The sequence below is a fragment of the Arachis ipaensis genome, chromosome B06 (genome assembly GCF_000816755.2).
Source record: "Arachis ipaensis cultivar K30076 chromosome B06, Araip1.1, whole genome shotgun sequence".
Classification (NCBI taxonomy): domain Eukaryota; kingdom Viridiplantae; phylum Streptophyta; class Magnoliopsida; order Fabales; family Fabaceae; genus Arachis; species Arachis ipaensis.
The window spans coordinates 13,924,590-13,948,172 of record NC_029790.2 but is presented as its reverse complement, the minus strand read 5'-3'; the positions used below and the strand labels follow the sequence as shown (position 1 = coordinate 13,948,172).

At 38.7% G+C, this 23,583-nt stretch overlaps 2 protein-coding genes across 3 annotated transcripts; both read left to right on the top strand.

Moving 5' to 3' along the window:
* On the top strand, nucleotides 533-2,075 carry LOC110263177 (protein FANTASTIC FOUR 1-like). 2 transcript variants are annotated; one of them, XM_021104063.1, is made up of 2 exons: nucleotides 533-1,376; nucleotides 1,425-2,075. In XM_021104063.1, the coding sequence occupies exons 1-2, from the start codon at nucleotides 672-674 to the stop codon at nucleotides 1,629-1,631; spliced, it is 912 nt and encodes a 303-aa protein (XP_020959722.1). In that variant the 5' UTR covers nucleotides 533-671; the 3' UTR covers nucleotides 1,632-2,075. The 2 variants fall into 2 exon arrangements, with proteins under 2 accessions (XP_020959722.1, XP_020959721.1); XM_021104062.1 differs by having other exon boundaries at nucleotides 538-2,075.
* Nucleotides 3,918-5,702, top strand: LOC110263702. Its single transcript, XM_021105440.1, has one exon. It carries the CDS (start codon nucleotides 3,918-3,920, stop codon nucleotides 5,700-5,702), a length of 1,785 nt encoding a protein of 594 aa, XP_020961099.1.

The window sequence follows — 23,583 nt, the reverse complement described above, 5'->3', positions numbered from 1 at the left end:
ATACAAAATAATACAAAAAAATCACAATTATAAAAATGTATAATATTAAACAAATAATTAACAAAAAATAAAAATAATAAATAATAAAAAAAAAGAGTTCATATAAACAAAAATAATAAGAATTTCATAAATAATACAATAATATGCATAAAGAATAAAATTGGTATACGGTAAATAAAGATTAAATATTGATGGCTAAAAATCCATTGGTGAAATGCAAAAGTTTAGAATAATTGCTTTTTGTAAACGTAATTTTAAATGCAAAATCATTTTTGCGTTCATAAATAAAAAATTTGTTTAAACCAAAAATTAAAACTTTCAAAAGTCTAAACATGTTTTTTTTTTTTCAATGAGTTTGTCAAACACACCCTATATCATTTGAGTTATAACTCGTTAGCTTATTTGATAATTGAGTTATTTTATATATTTTTAAATATATTATTTAATAAAGTAATAGTTAATTGTAACATAATGGCAACACGGTGTTTGTAGTGAAGGTGGTGGACTGAGGGAGTAAAAGTAAGAGAAAGAGATGGATGGAAGATACATGAATAAGTCAAACGTGGGACCCGGCACCGTTTGCTCTCTCTATTAAAAGACTGTTCCATCTCTTTCTTCTCATTTCTATTTCCTATTATTCCCAACAACAAATTTCAGTTCTATTTATATATATGTTCTCATCTAATCTCATGACACTGGAGCCAATTTCTCCCACATTTTTGTTCTTTTTCTATTTGTCTCTTCTTCTTCTTTTACCTATTACCATGATCAATACTTTTCTCAAAAACAAGAACATTCGCTTGAAACTTCAACAGCATCACCATCAATCACCAAGATTAGATCTCCTCACTCTCCCCAAACATGATGAACAACCCAAGAAGCCTCCCAATGTTGTGGAATCAGCCATGTTGATGAACCATCATCATTATTCTTCTCCATCCACCGCCATTGGATTTGATGACGATGGGATGACGTCATGCACAGAAAGTCTTGGATTCGAGAGTTCAAACGAGAGGTGCTTCATCTGTGATCATCAACAAGAACAAGAATGGATCCATGACGAGAATCATGATGCTGATGTTTCTGATTGGAGGAGGAATAATATGGACCGGAAAGAGAGCCGACGGGGGAGGAATTCAAAGGTGAGTAGGTCGTTTCCACCGCCTTTGACATCACTGAACCGCAACGGACAGCCGAGTTTCTTTCTCCGTCCCGTGAGGAAGGACGGCAGGTTAGAACTCACACAAGTTAGAATTCAACGGCAGGAGATCCTTCACGCATGCCGGCAGGATGGACGGTTGATATTACACCTCATCCCTGACCGTACTCTCTTTGAAGAAGAACAAGAACAAGCCGCATATGATGCTGCTTATAACCAAGAAGAAGAAGAAGAAGAAGAAGAAGAAGAAGAAGAAAAAGAAGAAGACGAAGACGAAGATGAAGACGAATATAAATATGAACATGAACAAGAAGTAATAATTGCAAATGGAAAAGATGATCAACGGAGTAGATATGGAAATGAGTTGAGGAGGTGTCACGAGATGGTGAATATGAACGTGAACATGAATATGAATCACCATCATGATCACCGACATCAACATCTGCAACTGTGTGGAATAAGCATTGTGTGAGAAACGGGTGATCTTATATGATCAAATTATTTTAGTAACCGAGTTTAACTATGTTGATTCAGTAGTTTATTGAGACATAATAAGAAGAAGAAAGAAGACTTAGTTAAAGTTGATTACAAAAATAATTTGTTCATTCGGCATATGTTTTTCAGTAAAATATTGTTAAAATAAGATAGGACAGGTGGTGGCACACGCACAATTTTGATACCGATCCAAAGCTAAGGGGACAAAAGCAGAGAGAAGGAAGCATCCATGCATGGAAATTAATGATGAAAATGAAAATGATGAGGAATAATTTAGAAGATAGTGGTAGAAGCAGTGTGTGTATGTGTTGTTGTATCGGTTAGTGTGTGAAGAAAGAAAATATCTACTATCACTCACAAAATGCTAACTTTTATGGTAATCATAATAAATAAAAATAAAACAAGATTCATTCATTCATTCGGTGCGGTCGTTTAATTTTCTTCAATTAGCTTTACTTTAATTTCCTGATGACCATCCTGCATCGTATGCACCCATTCATATTCTCATGTATTTATCATTTTGAAGCTTAGTTTTATGTTAGAAAGAAACAAAATAAAGAAAAATCATAAAACCAAACAAAGAAAATAGTCGTTTTAGTTTCATTTTGTTGATTACTATAGAGTTTAGACCATGTAAAGTTCAAATTAGGATCATTGTCCCTTAATTAACACAAAAGTCAGAGTTAAATCCAAACCTTAATTGCTCTATTTTTATTAACAATATTATAAATTTTAATTGATATCAGTATACTAAGCCTCTTAAGTTAATTATTGATGATTATTTTAATCATTGATAAGTTATCTCAATTTTGTTCCCGTTGATTAGTAAGTATTGTTATATTGGTATAAAGAGTTTAGGAAAAGAAAAGAAGGATAATTTAAAAAAGAAGAATAATTTAGAAAAAAGATTTAAGAGTATCGTATTGATTTTTTCACTTGATTATAAAATTCTTCTCAATATATAGACTAAGAGTACACTAATGAGTACACTAATTATAGAATAATATTCTAATAAATTACATTAATTTTTTTAAATTCTTTTTTATATTTTTCTGATTTTATTCCTTATGATATTCTAACAAGTATTGGTCAAATAATGTGAGCTACTTAATCAAAATTATATTCAATCAACAATCAAGTATATAGGTGTTTTTAATCAACTATGCTTTGATGTGGAAAATTTGAAAAAGAATATAATAGAAAAATCTAAACCAGGATTCTGCTATACTAACCAAATTTAATTTATAATAATCATTGACATTGGTTAATATGGAAAATTCAGGACGGATAGAACTACGGAACAAACAAAAGATTCTAGGATTTAAAACAAAAAAAAGAGTACTAACATTTAGAAAACGAATCTTTCTTTACAACGAAGAGAAGAGCCCTAAAAGCTATTGCAAAAATACATCATATTAGATTGAGAAAAAAAATGTTGGTAGGACAGGTGAAGTACAGAAAATTGACGAAAAAAAAAATAGAAAAGTGGTACAGGAAGGAGGCAACAGTTGGAGAACTGTAAATCATTAGGTTCAGGAAGAATTTGGTACAGATAATAATGAATGTGAAAGGAAAGTGATACGTCACCCTTGTCCTCGGTTGCATAAAAAGCTCGGCACGTGAGCCAATAAGTTCGGCCCTGTATCAGTTACCCGAAATACTCGGCGCGTAAATATCGGGGGCTGGCGTCACATTAAACAAGCTCGGAACAAGAGCAGATAAGCTCAACCTTACCTGTCCGAATAAAAAGACACGTGCATCATAAAGCTCGGTCCCGTATCAGCCGTCCGCAAATCTCGGCACGTGATCGGGACCAAAACAGCATCACTCAACTGAAAATAGGAAACGTGCTCAACTAGTTTACAGCACCAAAACAGAATATCTCAACCAACCTATAAACTAGGACTTATTCACTAACGGGCAGAAGACAACTCCTATAAAACCTAGCTAATATGCTTGGCTAGGTCTCAGGTTCTATCACTCTTATTCTCTCACTCTTTTCTCTTAACTCACTCACCGTGAATCACTACTGACTTGAGCGTCGGAGTATCTTGTGCAGGTATTCCCGCCGCGGTGTTTGACTTCCGGCCGGCGTCAAGCTCTTCCTCCTCGGTGTCAACTCACTCGGAAGCGCTTAAGCTCGGCCTCCCTAGTGTTCGGACGAACCACTTGGCGCCCACCGTGGGGCCCGGAGTACATCTAACCCCATCTTTTCCTTCGTTTAGTCTTCTACTTTATTTTGCAGGATTCCCGATCCTCGGACATGGCTGACAAGGAAAATCCACAACTCTCACAGGACGACCTCCTGGCTCAAATCGCTGAGCTTCAGGCGGAGGTACGGAGGATAGCCGAGCTCTCAACGCAAAACAATGGAGAGAACTCCAAAGGCTCGGCTCAAAGTGCGACGGACCCTTTAAACATCGTCCCGCCAAAGGAAAAGCTCACCCTTGACAACCCTTTCTCCGAGGAGATCACGAATTACCAGATGCCAAAAAACTTTACGCTGCCCACCGCGCTGGAGCCGTACAAGGGGTTCGGCGACCCCCGAGCCCATGTGAAGAAGTTCCAATCGATGATGTTCTTCAACGGCCCGAACAATGAGCCCGTCCTCTGTCGAGCATTTCCCACTTACCTAGATGGTGCTGCGTTACTCTGGTTTTCTAAACTTTCTGCAGGTTCGATCTCCTCCTTTGAAGACCTCGCCAGATCATTCATTGATTACTTCGCTGCATCAAGAATCTATGTACATGGCTCGGACTTTCTCGGCACCATCAAACAAGGTCAGCACGAGAGTCTGAAAGACTACATGACCAGATTCGCTGACGCCACTATGGAGATCCAAGACTTAGACCCGGCCGTTCACCTGCACGCTCTCAAGGCCGGCCTCAGGCCTGGCAAATTTCGGGAGACCATTGCCATAACAAAACCAAAGACGCTAGAGGAATTCCGAGAAAGGGCGGCTGGGCAAATGGAGATTGAAGAACTCCGAGAAGCCCAAAAATCAGACAAACAGCCACATCGGAGAGATGAGGAAAGGACTTTCAGATCGCCAGGCAACAGAGACACCAAGAAACCTCCTAAGCCCGCGTCAAAATACAACACATACACCAGATTCAACACCAGAAGAGAGAACATCATCAGAGAAATCCTCAACGCCAAAATCATAAAGCCACCAGCCCGAGCAGGGAACTACCAGGATCAACGATTCGTGGACAAGACAAAGCATTGTGCCTTCCACCGGAAGTTCGGTCATACTACAGATGACTGCATCGTTGCAAAGGACCTCCTGGAAAGACTAGCGCGCCAAGGGCTCCTGGACAAATACATCGAGATCCGGAAGGGCAGAGGAGGAAACTCGGACAGGGTAGAACATAAGCAAGCGGTTGCCGACGACAAAAAAGAAAGGACGACTCCTGATCCACCAAGAGGAGTCATCAACCACATATCAGGGGGATTCGCAAGCGGAGGAGAAACAAGCTCGGCTAGGAAACGAAGCTATAGAGCGATGCTGGCAATCGAAGGAACTATACAACCAAAGAAGGACAAAGAACCAGATGTCACAATATCCTTCAGCCAAGCAGACTTCAAATCGGCAAACCCTAACCTCGACGATCCCGTGGTAATTTCAATCCAGATCGGAGAACTGTTGGTAAGAAAAACATTGTTAGATCCAGGTAGTAGTGTTGATGTTTTATTTTACTCTACTTTTACCAAGATGAAATTATCAGAAAAATTGATACAACCCTCCTCCAGAGAGCTAATTGGGTTCTCTGGAGAGAGAGTCCCTATCATGGGACACATATGGCTAAAGACCACAATGGGAGAAATCCCTATATCAAAGTCGATTGATATTCAATACCTAATAGTAAACTGTTACAGCCCTTACAATATTATACTTGGGAGACCCGCCCTGAATATATTCAGGGCAGTGGTTTCCACATTACATCTGTGTGTCAAGTTTCCAGTGCAGGAAAACAAGATCGCTACGGTGTATGCCGACCATCAAGAAGCTCGGCAATGCTATAACGCTGGTCTAAAACCAGTATAAACAAAACAGGAAGCTCGGCCCCAGGTTCAAGCAATCCACACGTCTGCCAACACAGCGACACTAGCCGATCTCGACCCAAGGGAAGACCTCGGCGAAAGACCTCGGCCAATGGACAATCTTCAACAAATAACACTGACATCAGACGACAAACAATGCACATATGTTGGAGAAGCATTAGAAGGGGCAGACCGAGCAAGACTCATTCACATACTACGTCTGAACGCCGACCTTTTTGCATGGACACCAGATGACATGCCCGGAATCAACCCAGAAGTCATCTGCCATAAGCTCGCAATCGACAAAACAATCCGACCAGTTGCACAGAAGAAAAGGAACCTCGGAGAAGAGAAAAAACAAGCAGCACTCGAAGAAACCCAGAAGCTCTTCAATGCAGGCTTCATCAGAGAGATTCGCTTCACCACATGGCTGTCTAACGTGGTAATGGTAAGGAAGAGCTCAGGTAAATGGCGCATGTGCGTCGACTTTACAAACTTAAATAAAGCTTGCCCCAAAGATGCATATCCACTGCCTTGCATTGATAAATTAGTTGATAACGCCTCTGGTTTCAAAGCTTTGAGTTTTATGGATGCATACTCTGGCTACAACCAGATCTTAATGCACCCAGAAGACCAAAGCAAAACAACTTTTATAACAGAACATGGAAATTTTTGTTACAAGGTAATGCCATTTGGCCTAAAGAATGCAGGTGCGACATATCAAAGGCTAATGGACAAGGTGTTCCAACAGCAGATAGGCCGCAATATGGAGGTCTATGTAGATATGGTCACAACCATTGCTCAAGTGCATCAGCAACGAGGAAGCCGAGGAGGTTATGGCCGAAACGCATGAAGGAGTCTGCGGCAACCATATCGGCGGCCGAGCATTAGCAGCAAAGATATTGCAAACAGGATACTATTGGCCGACGATAAAACGGGACTGCATCACAAAAGTCAAAGCATGTGATAATTGTCAAAAGCATGCCACCCTTTCAGAGACCCCAGCCGAGGAGCTCCATACCATAGAGGTAAGCTGGCCTTTCGATAGGTGGGGATTGGATATCCTTGGACCCTTTCCGAAAGCGCCAGGCCAGGTAAAGTTCCTCTTAGTGTCAATCGATTATTTCTCTAAGTGGATAGAAGCACAACCACTAGCACACATAACATCAGAAAAAGTGCGATCTTTTCTATGGAAAAATATCATATGTAGATTCGGTATCCCAAGAGAAATAATCTCTGATAACGGAAGACAATGTACAGACCATAAGCTCGCCGCCTTTCTGACAAACCTTAACATCAAACATCACTTCAGCTCAGTAGAGCACCCGCAAACTAACGGACAAGTTGAATCAGCTAACAGAATTATCTTGCAGGGATTAAAGAAAAAGCTCGGCGAAGCTAAAGGGGAGTGGGCCGACCTCATTCCAGAAATTCTATGGAGTTACAACACCAGCATTCAATCTGCCACAGGGGAAACTCCCTTCAAATTGGTATATGGCGCAGAAGCGCTCATTCCAGTAGAGGTCAGCATCCCAACGCTAAGGACCGAGCTCTATAATCAACCGAACAATCAACAAGCTCGGTCAGCCGAACTAGACCTCGTAGAAGAAGACAGAGACATCTCCGCCATAAAGCAGCAAGCCAGAAAACAATACCTAGAGCAAAGACACCACAAAAGAGTAGTTCACAGGTCTTTCAACAATGGAGACCTTGTACTCAGACGAACAGAAGATGCACGAAAACCACCAGCACATGGCAAATTAGCGGCAAATTGGGAAGGTCCTTTCCGAGTTCTCCAAAACCTCGGAAAGGGGGCTTACAAATTAGAAACCCTTAGAGGAGAGCAACTTCCGGGAACATGGAACGTCTCCTCTCTAAGGGAATATCAATCGTGACATAGCCTGTGTAATAAGCGAATGATGGTACTCTTTTTCCCTCCGACGGTTTTTTCCCAAAACACAAGGGTTTTACTCGGAAAGGGTTTTAATGAGGCCGGACGCAACAAACCATTGTAGCCATACAACTTAATGTGCAACCAAAACAGTTCTCATTTTGGCAGTTAGCATACATTTCAGCTAGTAAACACTTCAAATTATCCGAGCATAATCCTCGGAACCTTAACATCACGAGCCGAGCTTATCCCTCGGAAAACCTCCACCACAAAAATAAGTCAACGTTTTTCCCAATGAACAAACCAATCCGAGCTTCATACTCGGAATTCTAAATGCGCATACCGAGCATAATACTCGGACAAGTACAAACTAACACATTTTTACGATGGTCTCCACCATACATTCCAACAAATAAACATTTAAAATAAATCCGAGCCTTATACTCGGAGAACAACGCACGCATTCCGAGCATATTACTCGGAGAAGTACAAATGAATACAACAAACAAGTTATTTCGAGCGAATCCTAAGGGATCATCAAAACAGTACATTAAAGCCTCTACTATCTTAATCAACGGATCAAACAAACAAAGAGTGGCTTCAGCCATCATCAAACACAAACAGCCGTTTTCACATAACGGCACACTACTATAATCTAACCAAAATATATATATCACATTAATCAACAGAAGCTATAATTTCAAACCGAGCTATATACTCGGACCACAAAACATCATTGTCAAACATTAGGAAAAAAGTTCACGACAAAAATAGCAACAAGCTTCAAAGATACTACAAGCATACAAAATAAACAGGACAAACACTAAAGCCTACTCTATCTTATCACCTATGCTAGACCCCTCACTCTCACTTCCAGCAGCACCTTCATCTTCCATAAGTTCTCCATTAACGACAACCTTCATAACATCAAGCTTTGAAGAATCAGCTTCGGGATACAACACCTTAACTTAGGAAACGGCGCGATCAAACCCTTGGGCAAAGGCCTCATAGACCCCGCCTTCTAACTCTTTGATCCGAGAAGACAATCGATCGACCTCAGACTTCGTGTTCTTCAAAGAAGCCTCGTGCAGTTTCCGCTCCTCAGCAAATTCAAGCTCTCTCTTCTCAATGGAGGATGACAGCTCAACAATTTTATCATCTTTTTTCTGGATAATTTCAGACAACTCCTCTACATGTGCAGCTTCTTTTTCCTCCCGCTCTAAGGCGAGCTCCTGAGATCGACCAATGGCGACGATCCGAGCACCAATAACCTAGAAGAAAAATAACTCAGTAAACAAACAACACTATAAAGGAACATTCAGCAAGCGCAAATACTTAAGTCATACCTGGAGAAAACGACTAACACCAGCTCGGCCCACCTCATCAATCATTTTCATATCATCAGGAAAACAGCAAAGCTCGTCAGCCATAACGCCAAAAGGATAGAGCTTCGCCCACAAAGATCTGCCATGCTCGTTCTCATCATATCCGTGAAGCCTTTTCTGCGATTCATAAGCAGATTCAACTGCTTGAAGAATCAGCGACGACTCCCCCTTACCATCCAGCACCTCGGCAAGACTACCTTTAGCCTGAACCCTCTTTCGCTTAGGCTTCGGCCCAGGACCATATTGGGCTACTATAGCGGCTGGCCCCTTTCCCACATTAGACGACACTTCCTTCTCACTTTTCTTCCGTTGGCTAAAGTACGACTTCAACCCCGCAGTAGTGATTGCAGGAGCCTTCTCAGCTGTAAAATAACATGCAAACAAGTCAGGAGAAACATGGAAAATCAGAAACACAATACAAACATAACAAAGTGCAGTTACCTATATGATCATACACTGCTTGCCTATCGGAATCCCATTTCAACATCTCAGCAACTGACAACAAACCCTTCGGACCCAGAGACTTAAACAAAAAATCCATGACAATATCATCATCAAGTAACCTATCGTCTACATCCAGGGCCTGGTAAGGTTTGGAGCACCAAAATAAGGGAAACCTTTCAACCAAATGCTCGTTCAGATAGAAGGGAAAATCCTCGGGAACACTCCTAACCTTAACGAACATTGATTTGAAATCCTTAAATGAAGACTTATACAAACCGAATACCGCCCGACGAGGATAGCTACTAAGATTTACCCACAAACCTCTATTCACTCCCTTTGCCTGAAATAAGGAGAAAAACAACCTAAGAGACGGCGGACACTCTAAAAGCTCCATCAAAACCTCAAAAGCTCGAACGAAACCCCAGGAGTTGGGATGTAATTGGGTCGGGGCACAGTTCAACCAGTACAAAACCCCACACTCAAATTCGGTAAAAGGAAGTCTTACCCCCAGCTCTGTGAAAAGGCAACTGTACATATAAAAATAGGACCAGTCGTCTAACCGGTCACAAACACGATCCTCCTCCCCACAAGGCAGCAACTCAATCCTAATATCACTACCAGGCCTAACCCAGACATCCGACCCTAATAGCTTCACAGACTCTTCATCATCAAACTGGGATTTGCGTTCTCTCACCCTAACATCAACCCAATCGTATGAAGCACCCACATTACAGTTCTCCATCGAAGACAAAGAAAGAAAAAAGCAAGATGAAGAGGAAAGAAGAATTAACACTGACCTTGCTTGCTCATCTCTCAGACAAGAAGAAGAAAATAACCTCTATCCCAGATTACAGCAGTTGGGAAGAAGAAGAAAACGCAAAGTAACATAAAACCCACAAAAGAAACGGTTACTAGGCCCTATACATTTAATTCAGAGTGGCAAAAAAGAGGGAGGCATTAAATCCACTGCAAAATCCAATGGACAGGGGTGCCTAGAGAAGCGGAGCGGTTTTCACATCAATCATGTCACAACGGCACGAAACGCGAGGAAGCCAGAAACGTTCCACATTCTGAAGCAGAACTAAGCCGAGCTTGGGGGCTACAAGGGCCATACACGACATACAAACTCGGCAACCGAGGATTACGGCACTCCTTGTCTAAAAGCTCGCCTTAGTCTTGTCCACATCAAGGCAAGCTTGGGGGCTATGATACGTCACCCTTGTCCTCGGTTGCATAAAAAGCTCGGCACGTGAGCCAATAAGTTCGGCCCCGTATCAGTCACCCAAAATACTCGGCGCGTAAATATCGGGGGCTGGCGTCACATTAAACAAGCTCGGAACAAGAGCAGATAAGGTCAACCTTACCTGTCCGAATAAAAAGACACGTGCATCATAAAGCTCGGTCCCGTATCAGCCGTCCGCAAATCTCGGCACGTGATCGGGACCAAAACAGCATCACTCAACTGAAAATAGGAAACGTGCTCAACTAGTTTACAGTACCAAAACAGAATATCTCAACCAACCTATAAACTAGGACTTATCCACTAACGGACAGAAGACAACTTCTATAAAACCTAGCTAATATGCTTGGCTAGGTCTCAGGTTCTATCACTCTTATTCTCTCACTCTTTTCTCTTAACTTACTCACCGTGAATCACTACTGACTTGAGCGTCGGAGTATCTTGTGCAGGTATTCCCGCCGCGGTGTCTGACTTCCGGTCGGCGTCAAGCTCTTCCTCCTCTGTGTCAACTCACTCGGAAGCGCTTAAGCTCGGCCTCCCTAGTGTTCAGACGATCCAGAAAGTATCAGTGATAAAGGAGAATCTCATCAACTGGTTACAGAAAAGTCTAGTAGACAGAACGACGAAGGCTACTGATTATAATAAATTGAAGAAAATAATTGGGAAGAACATGTCTCAAGTAGTTTAAATACGAGAATTTGGAGCGTTCAAAGCTCTTCTGACTTTTGATTTTATGTTGAGTGCGGAAGAGGCGTGCACATTTAAAATAAATATCCTTTTGCAATTCTTTGATAGTATATGGAGATGGAGCAAAGTGAAACCCGTAAAGTGTAGTTAGAATGTTTCGGAGTTCTGTTGCATGCTTGGTCAGTTGACATTTTTAGCATGTTAAGAGGACAAGAGGGAAAATTAATAAAACGACGAAATTATGCATTTCATTTAGTGTTAGATGTGTGCAACTTAATACTTGTGTCATGGATGTGATTAACGAATAGATCCATATCACAATAAATACTAGTGGATTCGATGTGTTAGTGAAGGAAGTTGGAGGTGAGATGTATGGAGAAATTAGTAATTTGGAGCATGAGGGCGAAGTAGGGTCTAGCCAAAAATAACCAAGGAAAGAGACAGCAAAAAAGCATGTGGACATGGATGTAGTGCTTACATGGAAAACAAATTCAAAAAAGTGTCGAGATTAGGCAGCTGAGGTAGTGGTGGAGGTGCAGAGGGAGGAAAGAGAGGAGAAGGATAGGTTGGTAAGTTTCATAAATAATTTTGAATGAATGGAGTAATGTTCATTCAAAATTGAATCACAAAAAATATATAACGTATCAAGTAGATTATGAAGGAATTGAAGAAAGTGCTGAATTTGTGGGATGTGATATAATGAGTAATGATTCCAACTTTGAAAGAACATTGACTTGGATTTATAGTGATATGAATGATGGGCCAAAAAATAGGGGTATAATGAATCAAAACAAATGATGGGACACTTATTACATGTGAAATTGTACAGTGGTTTAAGTTGAAAAAAAAACGGCAATAATCAAGTTAAACTTTCAGAAGGGATAGGGTCAAGTGGAATTTTGTGAATATTGAGTTGCAAAAGATAGATTTTCATAGGAGATGGAGGAAGTGGGTTATGGAGTGTGTTAGCACAACTTCTATATCTGTATTGATAAATGATTCATTATTTAAACCTTTTGAGATAGAATTGAATTTGAGACAAGGAGATCTATAGCCTCCTTTCTTATTTGTTTTTGTTATTGATGTGCTACATCAAATGGTGGGTAAGGCAGTTAAAATGGACGTATATTCTCTCTACTAGTTGGGAGGGATAATATAAAGTTATACTATCTTCAGTTTGTAGATAACACTATATTGTTCAACCCATTTGATGAGGAGACTATCAGAAATTACAAGAGGATTCTGCGATGCTTTGAGGTGATATCGGGGCTAAGCATTAATTTTTTGATAAATTCAATTTGATCCCGGTTAACTGCGAGCAGCAATGGGTGTAGAGTATGTGTGGCTTACTGGGTTGTAAGGAGGATACTATTCTAGTTAAGTATCTTGATATCGCATTAGGAGCAAACCCAAAGGTTGGTTAAGACCTGAAAATCAATCATAGATAAAGTAGAGGAGAAACTCAGCTTATAGAAAGCTAAGGTACTCAATAAAGCTGGTAAGTTGGTTCTTATCAAATCAGTCTTAAATAGCTTGCCGATATACTACTTGAGTTTGTGTAAGATGCCGAAGGCTGTTGCAGAAAAGTTGATTTCATTGTAGAGAATATTTCTATAGAGTAAGGAGGATGATATGAATGGTATGGCATTGGTTAGGTGGGAAGTGATGCAGGTTCCAAAAAAATTAGGTGGACTAGGAGTCGAAGATGCAGTGATTCGTAACACATGTCTTTTATTTAAGTGGTGGTCGCATTTTTATAAGGAGAATTATCTGTTATGGAAGAAGGTGGTATGCTCATGTAATAATTTGAATCCCAATGAGATATTGTTAACCAAGCACTATCTAATAGAGGCAACCCATGAAAAGATATTTGTTAATTACAGATTAAGGAACATGTGAGGGAAAAAATAATTGCTGGCTTATTGATGGAGAAAAGTGGCGCAAGAAGGATTTGATTCTAGTAGGATGTTTGGTTACAATGTGATTTTTTGAAAGATTGGTTTCCGAGATTCTTTTTTTTTTTCAAATCAAAGAGGATATGTCATAGGGGACTATAGGTTCTGGAATGACTTAGAGTAGATTTGAAATTTTTAATAGAAGTGAGAGTTACACTAATGGGAGTTAGAATTGGTTAATCAATTACATGATAATTTAAGACCGGTTAAACTAACAAATGACATTGAGAATAGAGTTGTATGAAAGTTTGATAAAAAATATGTTTTTTTTTACTAACTCTTTTGTGCAAATATTGCAATCAGAATATTTTGGGAGGATGTAACAAGTTACAACTTCACTAAAATTATTGTAAATGCTTAGTTCCACCAAGAGTGGAATTGGTTGTTTGATTTGTATTGGTAAGCAGAGTTAATACCAAGAAAAGACTGAGTAGGCTAGAAGTGATTAACTTGCAAGATAATGTTTGCGTATTATGTAAAAACTCGAGATCTTTTTCTGTTTCAAACCAAAGAGGATCTATCATAGGAGATTGTGGGTTTTGGGATGGCTTAGAGTAGATTTAATTCCATTCGATGCCTTGATGTGTTTGTTGAGTGATTTCAAATTCACAAGGCAAGGTTTGGATGGAAGAGGTCAAGAAAAAAAGCATGCAAAGTGGAGAATTCATGAAGAAATGAGCATTTGGAGATTTGAAGGCCACGCGCACGCGTCACCCACGCGTACGCGTGAGGAGGAATTTTGGCCAGCGATGTGCACACGTCATCACGCGCACGCGTGACGAGCGGCACGTGACTCACTTAAAGTGAATTCGCTGGGGGCGATTTCTAAGCTTTCCAGGCCGAAATCCAACTCATTCCTGAGGTTATTTGATGCAGAACTCAAGAGGGGTCAAGGGGGGACAATTAGTTTAGTGTAGGAAACATGCCTTAGGTTAGTTCTAGAGAGAGAAACTTCCTTTTCTCTCTAGAAATTAGGGTTCTTAGTTTAGTTTTCTTCTAGATTTAGGTTTAGGTTTAATTACTTGTTTTGATTTAGTTTTCTTTACTTTTCCTTGTTGATTTACTTCAATCTTCTTAGTTTTCCTTGTTAATTTCTCTTTTTGGTTACTTTTATGTTCATGCATTCTTATCAATTTCAATTTCCTTTAATGCAATTTGAGGTATTTCAGGTTTAATGTGCTTTCTTTAGTTGTTATTGTTAATTTCTTGCATTGGGTAGATTTTATATTTCTTGCAATTTATTATGCTTTCCTTTTATGCCTTCCAAGTGTTTGATAAAAATGCTTGGTTGGATGTTAGAGTAGTTTTTGAGCATTCTTGGCTTGGAAAGAGAAATTAGACAATATTGAGTCACGAATACCCAACTTATGTTGGTGATCTAGAGTTGTTAGTTAATATTGTTTCCATTGACGCTAATCTTTTGCTAATTCAATTAGTAAGTTGATTAGGACTTTTAGATTGAGATTAACTAGTCTTATTAGACTTTCTTCGAGTGTTGGAGATGACATTGTACCTTCTTTCGTTGGGGATGACTTAATAGGATAAACTCTTGATAATTATTTTGTTATGATTAATGACTAGGATAGAAAGCCTATATTCTCAATCCTTGCCAAGAATGTCTCTCTTTATTACTTGCTTTCTTTAGTTGTTTGTTCTATTTTCTTGTTAGTTAATTTCTTCCACCTTTACCAACCCTTTTGACCTCATAACCAATAATTGAGCACTCGATTTTGATTCCTAGGGAGAACGACCCGAGACTAATACTCTCGATTATTTTATTGGGTTGGACTTGTGATAACCAAAATTAAACTTTGATTTGAGGATCGAATGTCGGTTTGGGCTATGCTCACAACGAAATTATTTTGCTAAATTTCGAACTGGTATAAATCTTTACATCAAGTTTTTGGCACCGTTGCTGGAGAATTGCAATGTGTGCTTGTTATTGGTTATTGTATATATGTAAATATTGTGAATAGTTTGCTCTTTCATTGGTTTGCTTGTTTGAGTTAGTAGTTAGATTTTACCTCTGTTTTTTTATGCTTTTTGTTTTTGTTTCTCTACTATGAATTCTCATCCCTTTGACTATGAGTTTGGTTCAAATTATGTTGTAGGAAATGAGAACTACAATGACAACATGCATGCATCAAGTATGGTACAATCAAAGATGGGAGGAGTCTCAAGGAATTGATCACTCTTCGTGGCAACAACCTCCTCCGGTTTCTTATAGGTATAATTCAACTCCTAATGCATATCAACCTAATGGATGTGGTGACCCTTATTGTGGTTGTCAACCACAATCATCATATGCCTATGAACCACCTCCTCAACATAGTTTTGAACCACCAAATACCTCATTATGACCCTAATCCTTATCCACCATACCGACCACCTTGTGAGCCATATGAACCATACATAGAACCACAAGAATTCCAACACAATTACTCCCAAGAACCACCTCAATATACACCATCTCCATACCCTTACCAAAATGAACCACCTTCCAATTATGAACCCTTTCTCTGAAACAATGAACCCTCTTTTCCACCACCACTTTCATTGGACCAATCTCTCTAACCCCTAATGCAAGAACAACAAGAACTTATAACTCATTACCAAAACCAAAGGAAAACCATGGCTAGCTTAACCAAAGTGATGAGCCAATTGGCATCATTGTGCTCAACTATCCAAGATACCCTTATTGTTAAATGTGGAGGATTAGTTAAGGAGCACAATGAGAAGGAGAATTTGGAGCTTCAAGGTGGAGAAAAGGAGTTGAAGCAAGAAGTGCAACAAAGGGAGAAAGTTGAGACAATTGAGCCGGAAGGAATAGTTGAGATTTAGGAGATGTTGAAGGTCCATGGGAATGTAGACTTATATAATTCTCTTCCAAGAAGCTTGATATTGATGTTGAGGAGGGTGTACAACCTCCAAAGCATATCATAGTTGGAGATCTTAAAGAGGTTGATCAAGAGATGGATTTAATCATTGATGAATTTCTATCTACAATTGAATCCTCTCCCATTGGACTTGACATAGAGATTAAAGAAGAAGATACACAACCGCCCATACCCTTGGTAAGCAATGAAGAAGAGATTAAATTGGAAGAAAGCTACCAAGAGGAAGATGTTAAAATTGAAGAAGCTTGCAAGGAGGTGGAAGTTGTCAAGGAAGATTACAAGGGAGTGGAGCTCGCATTGTCAAAGTTGTTGGAGGCCTCCCTTCCTAAGTTACCATCATCCTTTACACCATTCAAGTGGGTAAACTTCATATCTCTAAGCTTTCTAATTCCGCTTGAATATGGTTTGCTTGAAACGGATGGTCAACTTAGAGCTCTTTGTGGAATGGAAAGAAAGAAAGAGTTGGTTAGTGGTAGGCGTCACAATCCTCGGTTCATTATGGTTGGAAACTTCAAGTTTGGGAACAATGGTTGGTGTAGAACCAATTTGCATGGATCTAGGATGATGTTTGAGTGTCCTCATGAGAATTCTAAGAACTTGCCACCCGAATGGAATCACCATGATCAACTTGAAGACGTGTGTGAAAACAAAGTGTGGGATCTCGGATTACAAGAAGAGAATCAATTTTGGGAGCTCATGGTTTGTGAAGAACTCCATCAAAGCTTGGAGCTATCAATTTTGAATGATGGAGCTTATTGAAAGTCCAAACATTGGTGGATGTTCAAGGATGGATTCAAGCACAAACTACCTTGATGAGAGCTCCCCATAAGTCCAACTTAAGGACACTAAATAAAAGTGCTAGGTGGGAGACATCCCACCATGGTAACATTTTTTCAATTTTTTTGTAAATATTGGAAAAAATAGGTTTAATTTCATGTTTATGTTGGTTTGTTGAGTTTAATTAGTAGTCTAGTATGTTAAATAAGGTTTTATGGTATTTTGGTAGCTGTTTGGAGGTTTGGAATGCTTGGTTTGGTGCAAGAACTTGGAAAAATTTTGAAAAATAGAGCACCATGCCATGCGTACACGTGACCCCAAGTTTTTTGACCACTCACGCGTACACCTTGCCCTCGCGTACGCGTGACATCCAAATTTTGCAGGGTCAGTACAAAAACCAGAGAGTTACACGTGGAGTGTGCTGAAATTGTGCCTCTAGCACAATTTTCACCCACGCGTACGCGTGACTTATATCTCTCTTCACTCACACGTGCGCATCGCCGATGCGTACACATTGCAGCTCATTTCTGTAACTCACGCGTACGTGTGACACGAAGCGTACGCGTGACTCTGCCCTGTTTCACCACTCATCTTTTCTTCTCTTCTTTCTATTTCTTTCCTTCTTCTCTCTTCTCTTTTCTTTTCCTTTTTCAACCATCATTCAATACTACCAATCACCATTTCTTTTAGTTAGTTATTTAGTTAGTTTAATTTTTGTTTAATTTTCTATTTTTCATTATAGGTGTTGGATTATTAATCTTGTTTGCTATCTATTGCTGCTGATTATTGATGGGATGTTATTTTAACATCATTGTTGTTAATTTTCAATGTTAGACTTCTTTTTATTGAGTTTACATTTTGTTACTTGGTCTTGAATTTTTCATGTTTGACATCTTTGCATACCGAGTACGTATGATATTGCCTTCAAGCATCTTAACTCTTTTGAATTGCATGCTTTGACCACCATGCATTCATCATCCATTGTTAGGCAATTGTGTATTATCAATGCATTTTTCGTTAGGTGATGCTTGTTTATGATTGAAATTTATTCACATCACCTATTTCATGCATTGAGATTTTGAAATTGTGGAATTGGATCGAAAGCTTACTGATGAGCGGATAATTTATACGCTTTTTGGCATTGTTTTTAGTATGTTTTTAGTAGGATCTAGTTACTTTTAGGGATGTTTTTATTAGTTTTTATGTTAAATTCACATTTCTAGACTTTACTATGAGTTTGTGTGTTTTTCTGTGATTTCAGGTATTTTCTGGCTGAAATTGAGGGACTTGAGCAGAAATCAGATTCAGCGGTTGAAGAAGGACTGCTGATGTTGTTGGATTCTGACCTCCCTGCACTTAAAGTGGATTTTCTGGAGCTACAGAACTCCAAATGGTGCGCTTCTAATTGCCTTGGAAAGTAGACATCCAGGGCTTTCCAGCAATATATAATAGTCCATACTTTGCTCGAGTTTGGATGACGCAAAAGGGCATTGAACGCCAGTTCTACACTGCAGTCTGGAGTTAAACGCCAGAAACACGTCACGAACCAGAGTTGAACGCCAAAAACACGTTACAACTTGGCGTTCAACTCTAAAAGAAGCCTCTGCACGTGTAAACTTCAAGCTCAGCCCAAGAACACACCAAGTGAGCCCCGGAAGTGGATTTATGCATCAATTACTTACTTCTATAAACCCTAGTAGCTAGTTTAGTATAAATAGGACTTTTTACTATTGTATTTACATCTTATGATTTTTAGTTCAACTTTGGATCATATTGATCACGTTTGGGGGCTGGCCATTCGGCCATGCCTGAACCTTCATCACTTATGTATTTTCAATGGTAGAGTTTCTGCACTCCATAGATTAAGGTGTGGAGCTCTGCTGTTCCTCATGATTTAATGCAAAGTACTACTGTTTCTCTATTCAATTCAAATTATTCCGCTTCTAAGATATCCATTCGCACCTAAGAACATGATGAATGTGATGATTATGTGACGCTCATCATCATTCTCACTTATGAACGCGTGCCTGACAAACACTTCCGTTCTACATGCAAACAAGCTAGAATGAGTATCTCTTAGATATCTAATACAGAGGACCGAGTCCGAGATATTAGAATCTTTGTGGTATAAGTTAGAACCCATGGATGGCTATTCCTGAGAACCGGAAGTCTAAACCTTGTCTGCGGTATTCCGAGTAGGATCTGGGAAGGGATGGCTGTGACGAACTTCAAACTCGCGAGTGCTGGGCGTAGTGACAGACGCAAAAGGAGGGTGAATCCTATTCCAGTATGATCGAGAACCTCCAGATGATTAGCTGTGTCGTGACAGAGCATTTGGACCTTTTTCACAGAGAGGATGGGATGTAGTCATTGACAACGGTGATGCCTTACAGAAAACTTGCCATGGAAAGGAGTAGGAATGATTGGATAAAGACAGCAGGAAAGCAGAAGTTCAGAGGAATGAAAGCATCTCTACACGCTTATCTGAAATTCTCACCAATGATCTACATAAGTATTTCTATCTTTATTTTCTGTTTATTTATTATTATTATTCGAAAACTCCATAACCATTTGATATCCGCTTGACTGAGATTTACAAGATGACCATAGCTTGCTTCATACCAACAATCTCTGTGGGATTCGACCCTTACTCACGTAAGGTATTACTTGGACGACCCAGTGCACTTGCTGGTTAGTTGTATCGAAGTTGTGACAAATTATGAATTAAGATTAGAGCACAAAGTTTTTGGAGCCATTACCAGGGATCACAATTTTGTGCACCAAGTTTTTGGCGCCGTTGCCGGGGATTTATTTCGCATTTGTTTCCGGTAACAATAGTGCCATGTTTTTGGTCCGGCAACAACACTAAGTTTTTGGCGCCGTTGCCGGGGATTGTTCGAGTTTGGACAACTGACGGTTCATCTTGTTGCTCAGATTAGGTAACTTTATTTTAATTTTAAGTTTTTGTTTTTATTCTTTTGTTTTTCGAAAAAAAAAATTTCCAAAAAAAAAAATATATTTTTCTTCAGAATTTTTAAGAATCAATTCTAGTGTTTCATGATGATTTGTTGAATCCTGGCTGGCTGTAAAGCCATGTCTAAATTCTTTTGGACTGAGGATTCAACTAATCACTTCAATGCATGTAATAGCATACTAAATCTTGGTTGGTCATTGGCCATGTCTAGTGTTTTGGACCGGAGCTTTCAATGAAAGCTTGGCTGGCTAGTGAGCCATGTCTAATTCCTGGACTGAAGCTTTAGACTAAGAGTACAAGATTCCTGGAATTCATATTAAAAATTTTGGAATCCTTATTTTTCTTTTTCAAATAATTTTCGAAAAAAACCAAAAAAATTAGAAAATCATAAAAATAAAAAATATTTTGTGTTTCTTGTTTGAGTCTTGAGTCAATTTTTAAGTTTGGTGTCAATTGCATTTTTCTAAAAAGTCATGTATTTTTCGAAAATTCATGCATTCATAGTGTTCTTCATGATCTTCAAGTTGTTCTTGGTAAATCTTCTTGTTTGATCTTGATGTTTTCTTGTTTTGTGTCTTTTCTTGTTTTTCATGTGCATTTTTGCATTCATAGTATCTAAGCATTAAAGATTTCTAAGTTTGGTGTCTTGCATGTTTTCTTTGCATAAAAAATTTTTCAAAAATATGTTCTTGATGTTCATCATGATCTTCAAAGTGTTCTTGGTGTTCATCTTGACATTCATAGCATTCTTGCATGCATTCATTGTTTTGATCCAAAAATTTTCATGCATTGAGTATTTTTGTTGTTTTTCTCTCTCATCATAAAAATTTAAAAATAAAAAAAATTATCTTTTCCTTATTTTAATCAAAATTTTCGAAAATATGATTTGATTTAGTCAAAAAGTTTTTAAATTTAATTGTTTCTTATGAATCAAATCAAAATTTCAATTTAAAAATTCTACCTTTTTTCAAATCTTTTTCAAAAAAATCATATCTTTTTCATTTTTCTTATTTATTTTCGAAAATTTCAAAAATCTTTTTCAAAATATTTTTCTTATTTTATCATATTTTCGAAAATCACATCATCTATTAATGTTTTGATTCAAAAAATTTCAAGTTTGTTACTTGCTTGTTAAGAAAGATTCAAACTTTAAGTTCTAGAATCATATCTTGTGATTACTTGTGAGTCAAGTCATTAATTTTGATTTTAAAATGCAAATCTTTTTCAAAACTAATTTTAATCATATCTTTCTATCATATCTTTTTAACTTATATCTTTTTCAAAAATTTGATTTTAAAATATCTTTTCTAACTTCTTATCTTATCTTTTTAAAATTGATTTTCAAATCTTATCCTTTTGTTTCAATCATATCTTTTTAAATTTTAATTATATCTTTTTTAAAACTACCTAACTAATCCTCTCTCTCTTATTTTCGAAAATTTCCTCTCTCCTTTTTCAAAATTTCTTTTTAATTAACTAATTGTTTTAATTTTAATTTAATTTCAAACTTCAATTTTCGAAATTTAACTTTAAATTTTAAATTAATTTTCGAAATTCTCTCTCTCATATCCTTCTATTTATTTATTCATCTACTAACACTTCTCTTCACCCAAAATTCGAACCCCTTCCTCTCCTCTGAGTTCGAATTCTTCTCTTCTACATTCTTATTCTTCTTTTCTTCTACTCACACAAGGGAACCTCTATACTGTGGTAAAGAGGATCCCCGGTATCTTTAGTCCTCTTCTTTTTCACATGAGCAGGAGCAAAGACAAGAACATTCTTGTTGAAGCAGACCCTGAACCTGAAAAGACTCTGAAGAGGAAGCTAAGAGAAGCTAAAATACAACAATCCAGAGACAACCTTACAGGAATTTTCGAACAGGAAGAGGAGATGGCAGCCGAAAATAATAACAATGCAAGGAAGATGCTTGGTGACTTTACTGCATTAAATTCCAATTTACATGGAAGAAGCATCTCCATCCCTACCATTGGAGCAAACAATTTTGAGCTTAAGCCTCAATTAGTTTCTCTGATGCAACAAAACTGCAAGTTTCATGGACTTCCATCTGAAGATCCTTTTCAGTTCTTAACTGAATTCTTGCAGATCTGTGATACTGTTAAGACTAATGGAGTAGATCCTGAAGTCTACAGGCTCATGCTTTTCCCTTTTGCTGTAAGAGACAGAGCTAGAATATGGTTGGACTCTCAACCCAAGGATAGCCTGAACTCTTGGGATAAGCTGGTCACAACTTTCTTAGCCAAGTTCTTTCCTCCTCAAAAGCTCAGTAAGCTTAGAGTGGATGTTCAAACCTTCAGACAGAAGGAAGGTGAATCCCTCTATGAAGCTTGGGAGAGATACAAGTAACTGACCAAAAAGTGCCCTTCTGACATACTTTCAGAATGGACCATTCTGGATATATTCTATGATGGTCTGTTTGAATTAGCTAAGATGTCATTGGATACTTCTGCATGTGGATCCATTCACCTAAAGAAAATGCCTGCAGAAGCTCAAGAACTCATTGACATGGTAGCTAATAACCAGTTCATGTACACTTCTGAGAGGAATCCTGTGAGTAATGGGACGCCTCAAAAGAAGGGAGTTCTTGAAATTGATGCTCTGAATGCCATATTGGCTCAGAACAAACTATTGACTCAGCAAGTCAATATGATTTCTCAGAGTTTGAATGGAATGCAAGCTGCATCCAACAGTACTCAAGAGGCATCTTCTGAAGAAGAAGCTTATGATCCTGAGAACCCTACAATAGCAGAGGTAAATTATATGGGTGAACCCTATGGGAACACCTATAACCCCTCATGGAGAAATCACCCAAATTTCTCATAGAAGGATCAACAAAAGCCTCAACAAGGCTTTAATAATGGTGGAAGAAATAGGTTTAACAGTAGTAAACCTTTTCCATCATCCACTCAGCAACAGACAGAGAATTCTGAGCAGAATCCATCTAGCTTAGCAAATTTAGTCTCTGATCTATCTAAGGCCACTCTGAGTTTCATGAATAAAATAAGGTCCTCCATTAGAAATTTGGAGGCACAAGTGGGCCAGCTGAGTAAGAAGATCACTGAAACTCCTCCTAGTACTCTTCCAAGTAATACAGAAGAGAATCCAAAGAGAGAATGCAAGGCCATTGATATAACCATCATGGCCGAATTCAAAGAGGAAGGGGAGGACGTGAATCCCAAGGAGGAAAACCTCCTGGGACGTCCAGTGATCAATAAGGAGTTTCCCTCTGAGGAACCAAAGGAATCTAAGGCTCATCTAGAGACCATAGAGATTCCATTAAACCTCCTTACGCCCTTCATGAGCTCTGATGAGTATTTCTCTTCTGAAGAGAATGAGGATGTTACTGAAGAGCAAGTTGCCAAGTACCTTGGTGCAATCATGAAGTTGAATGCCAATTTATTTGGTAATGAGACTTGGGTAGATGAACCTCCCTTGTTCACCAATGAAATATATGCATTGGATCAACTGACATTGCCTCAGAAGAAATAGGATCCTGGAAAGTTCCTAATACCTTGTACCATAGGCACCATGACCTTTGAGAAGGCTCTATGTGACCTGGGGTCAGGAATAAACCTCATGCCACTCTCTGTAATGGAGAAACTGGGAATCTTTGAGGT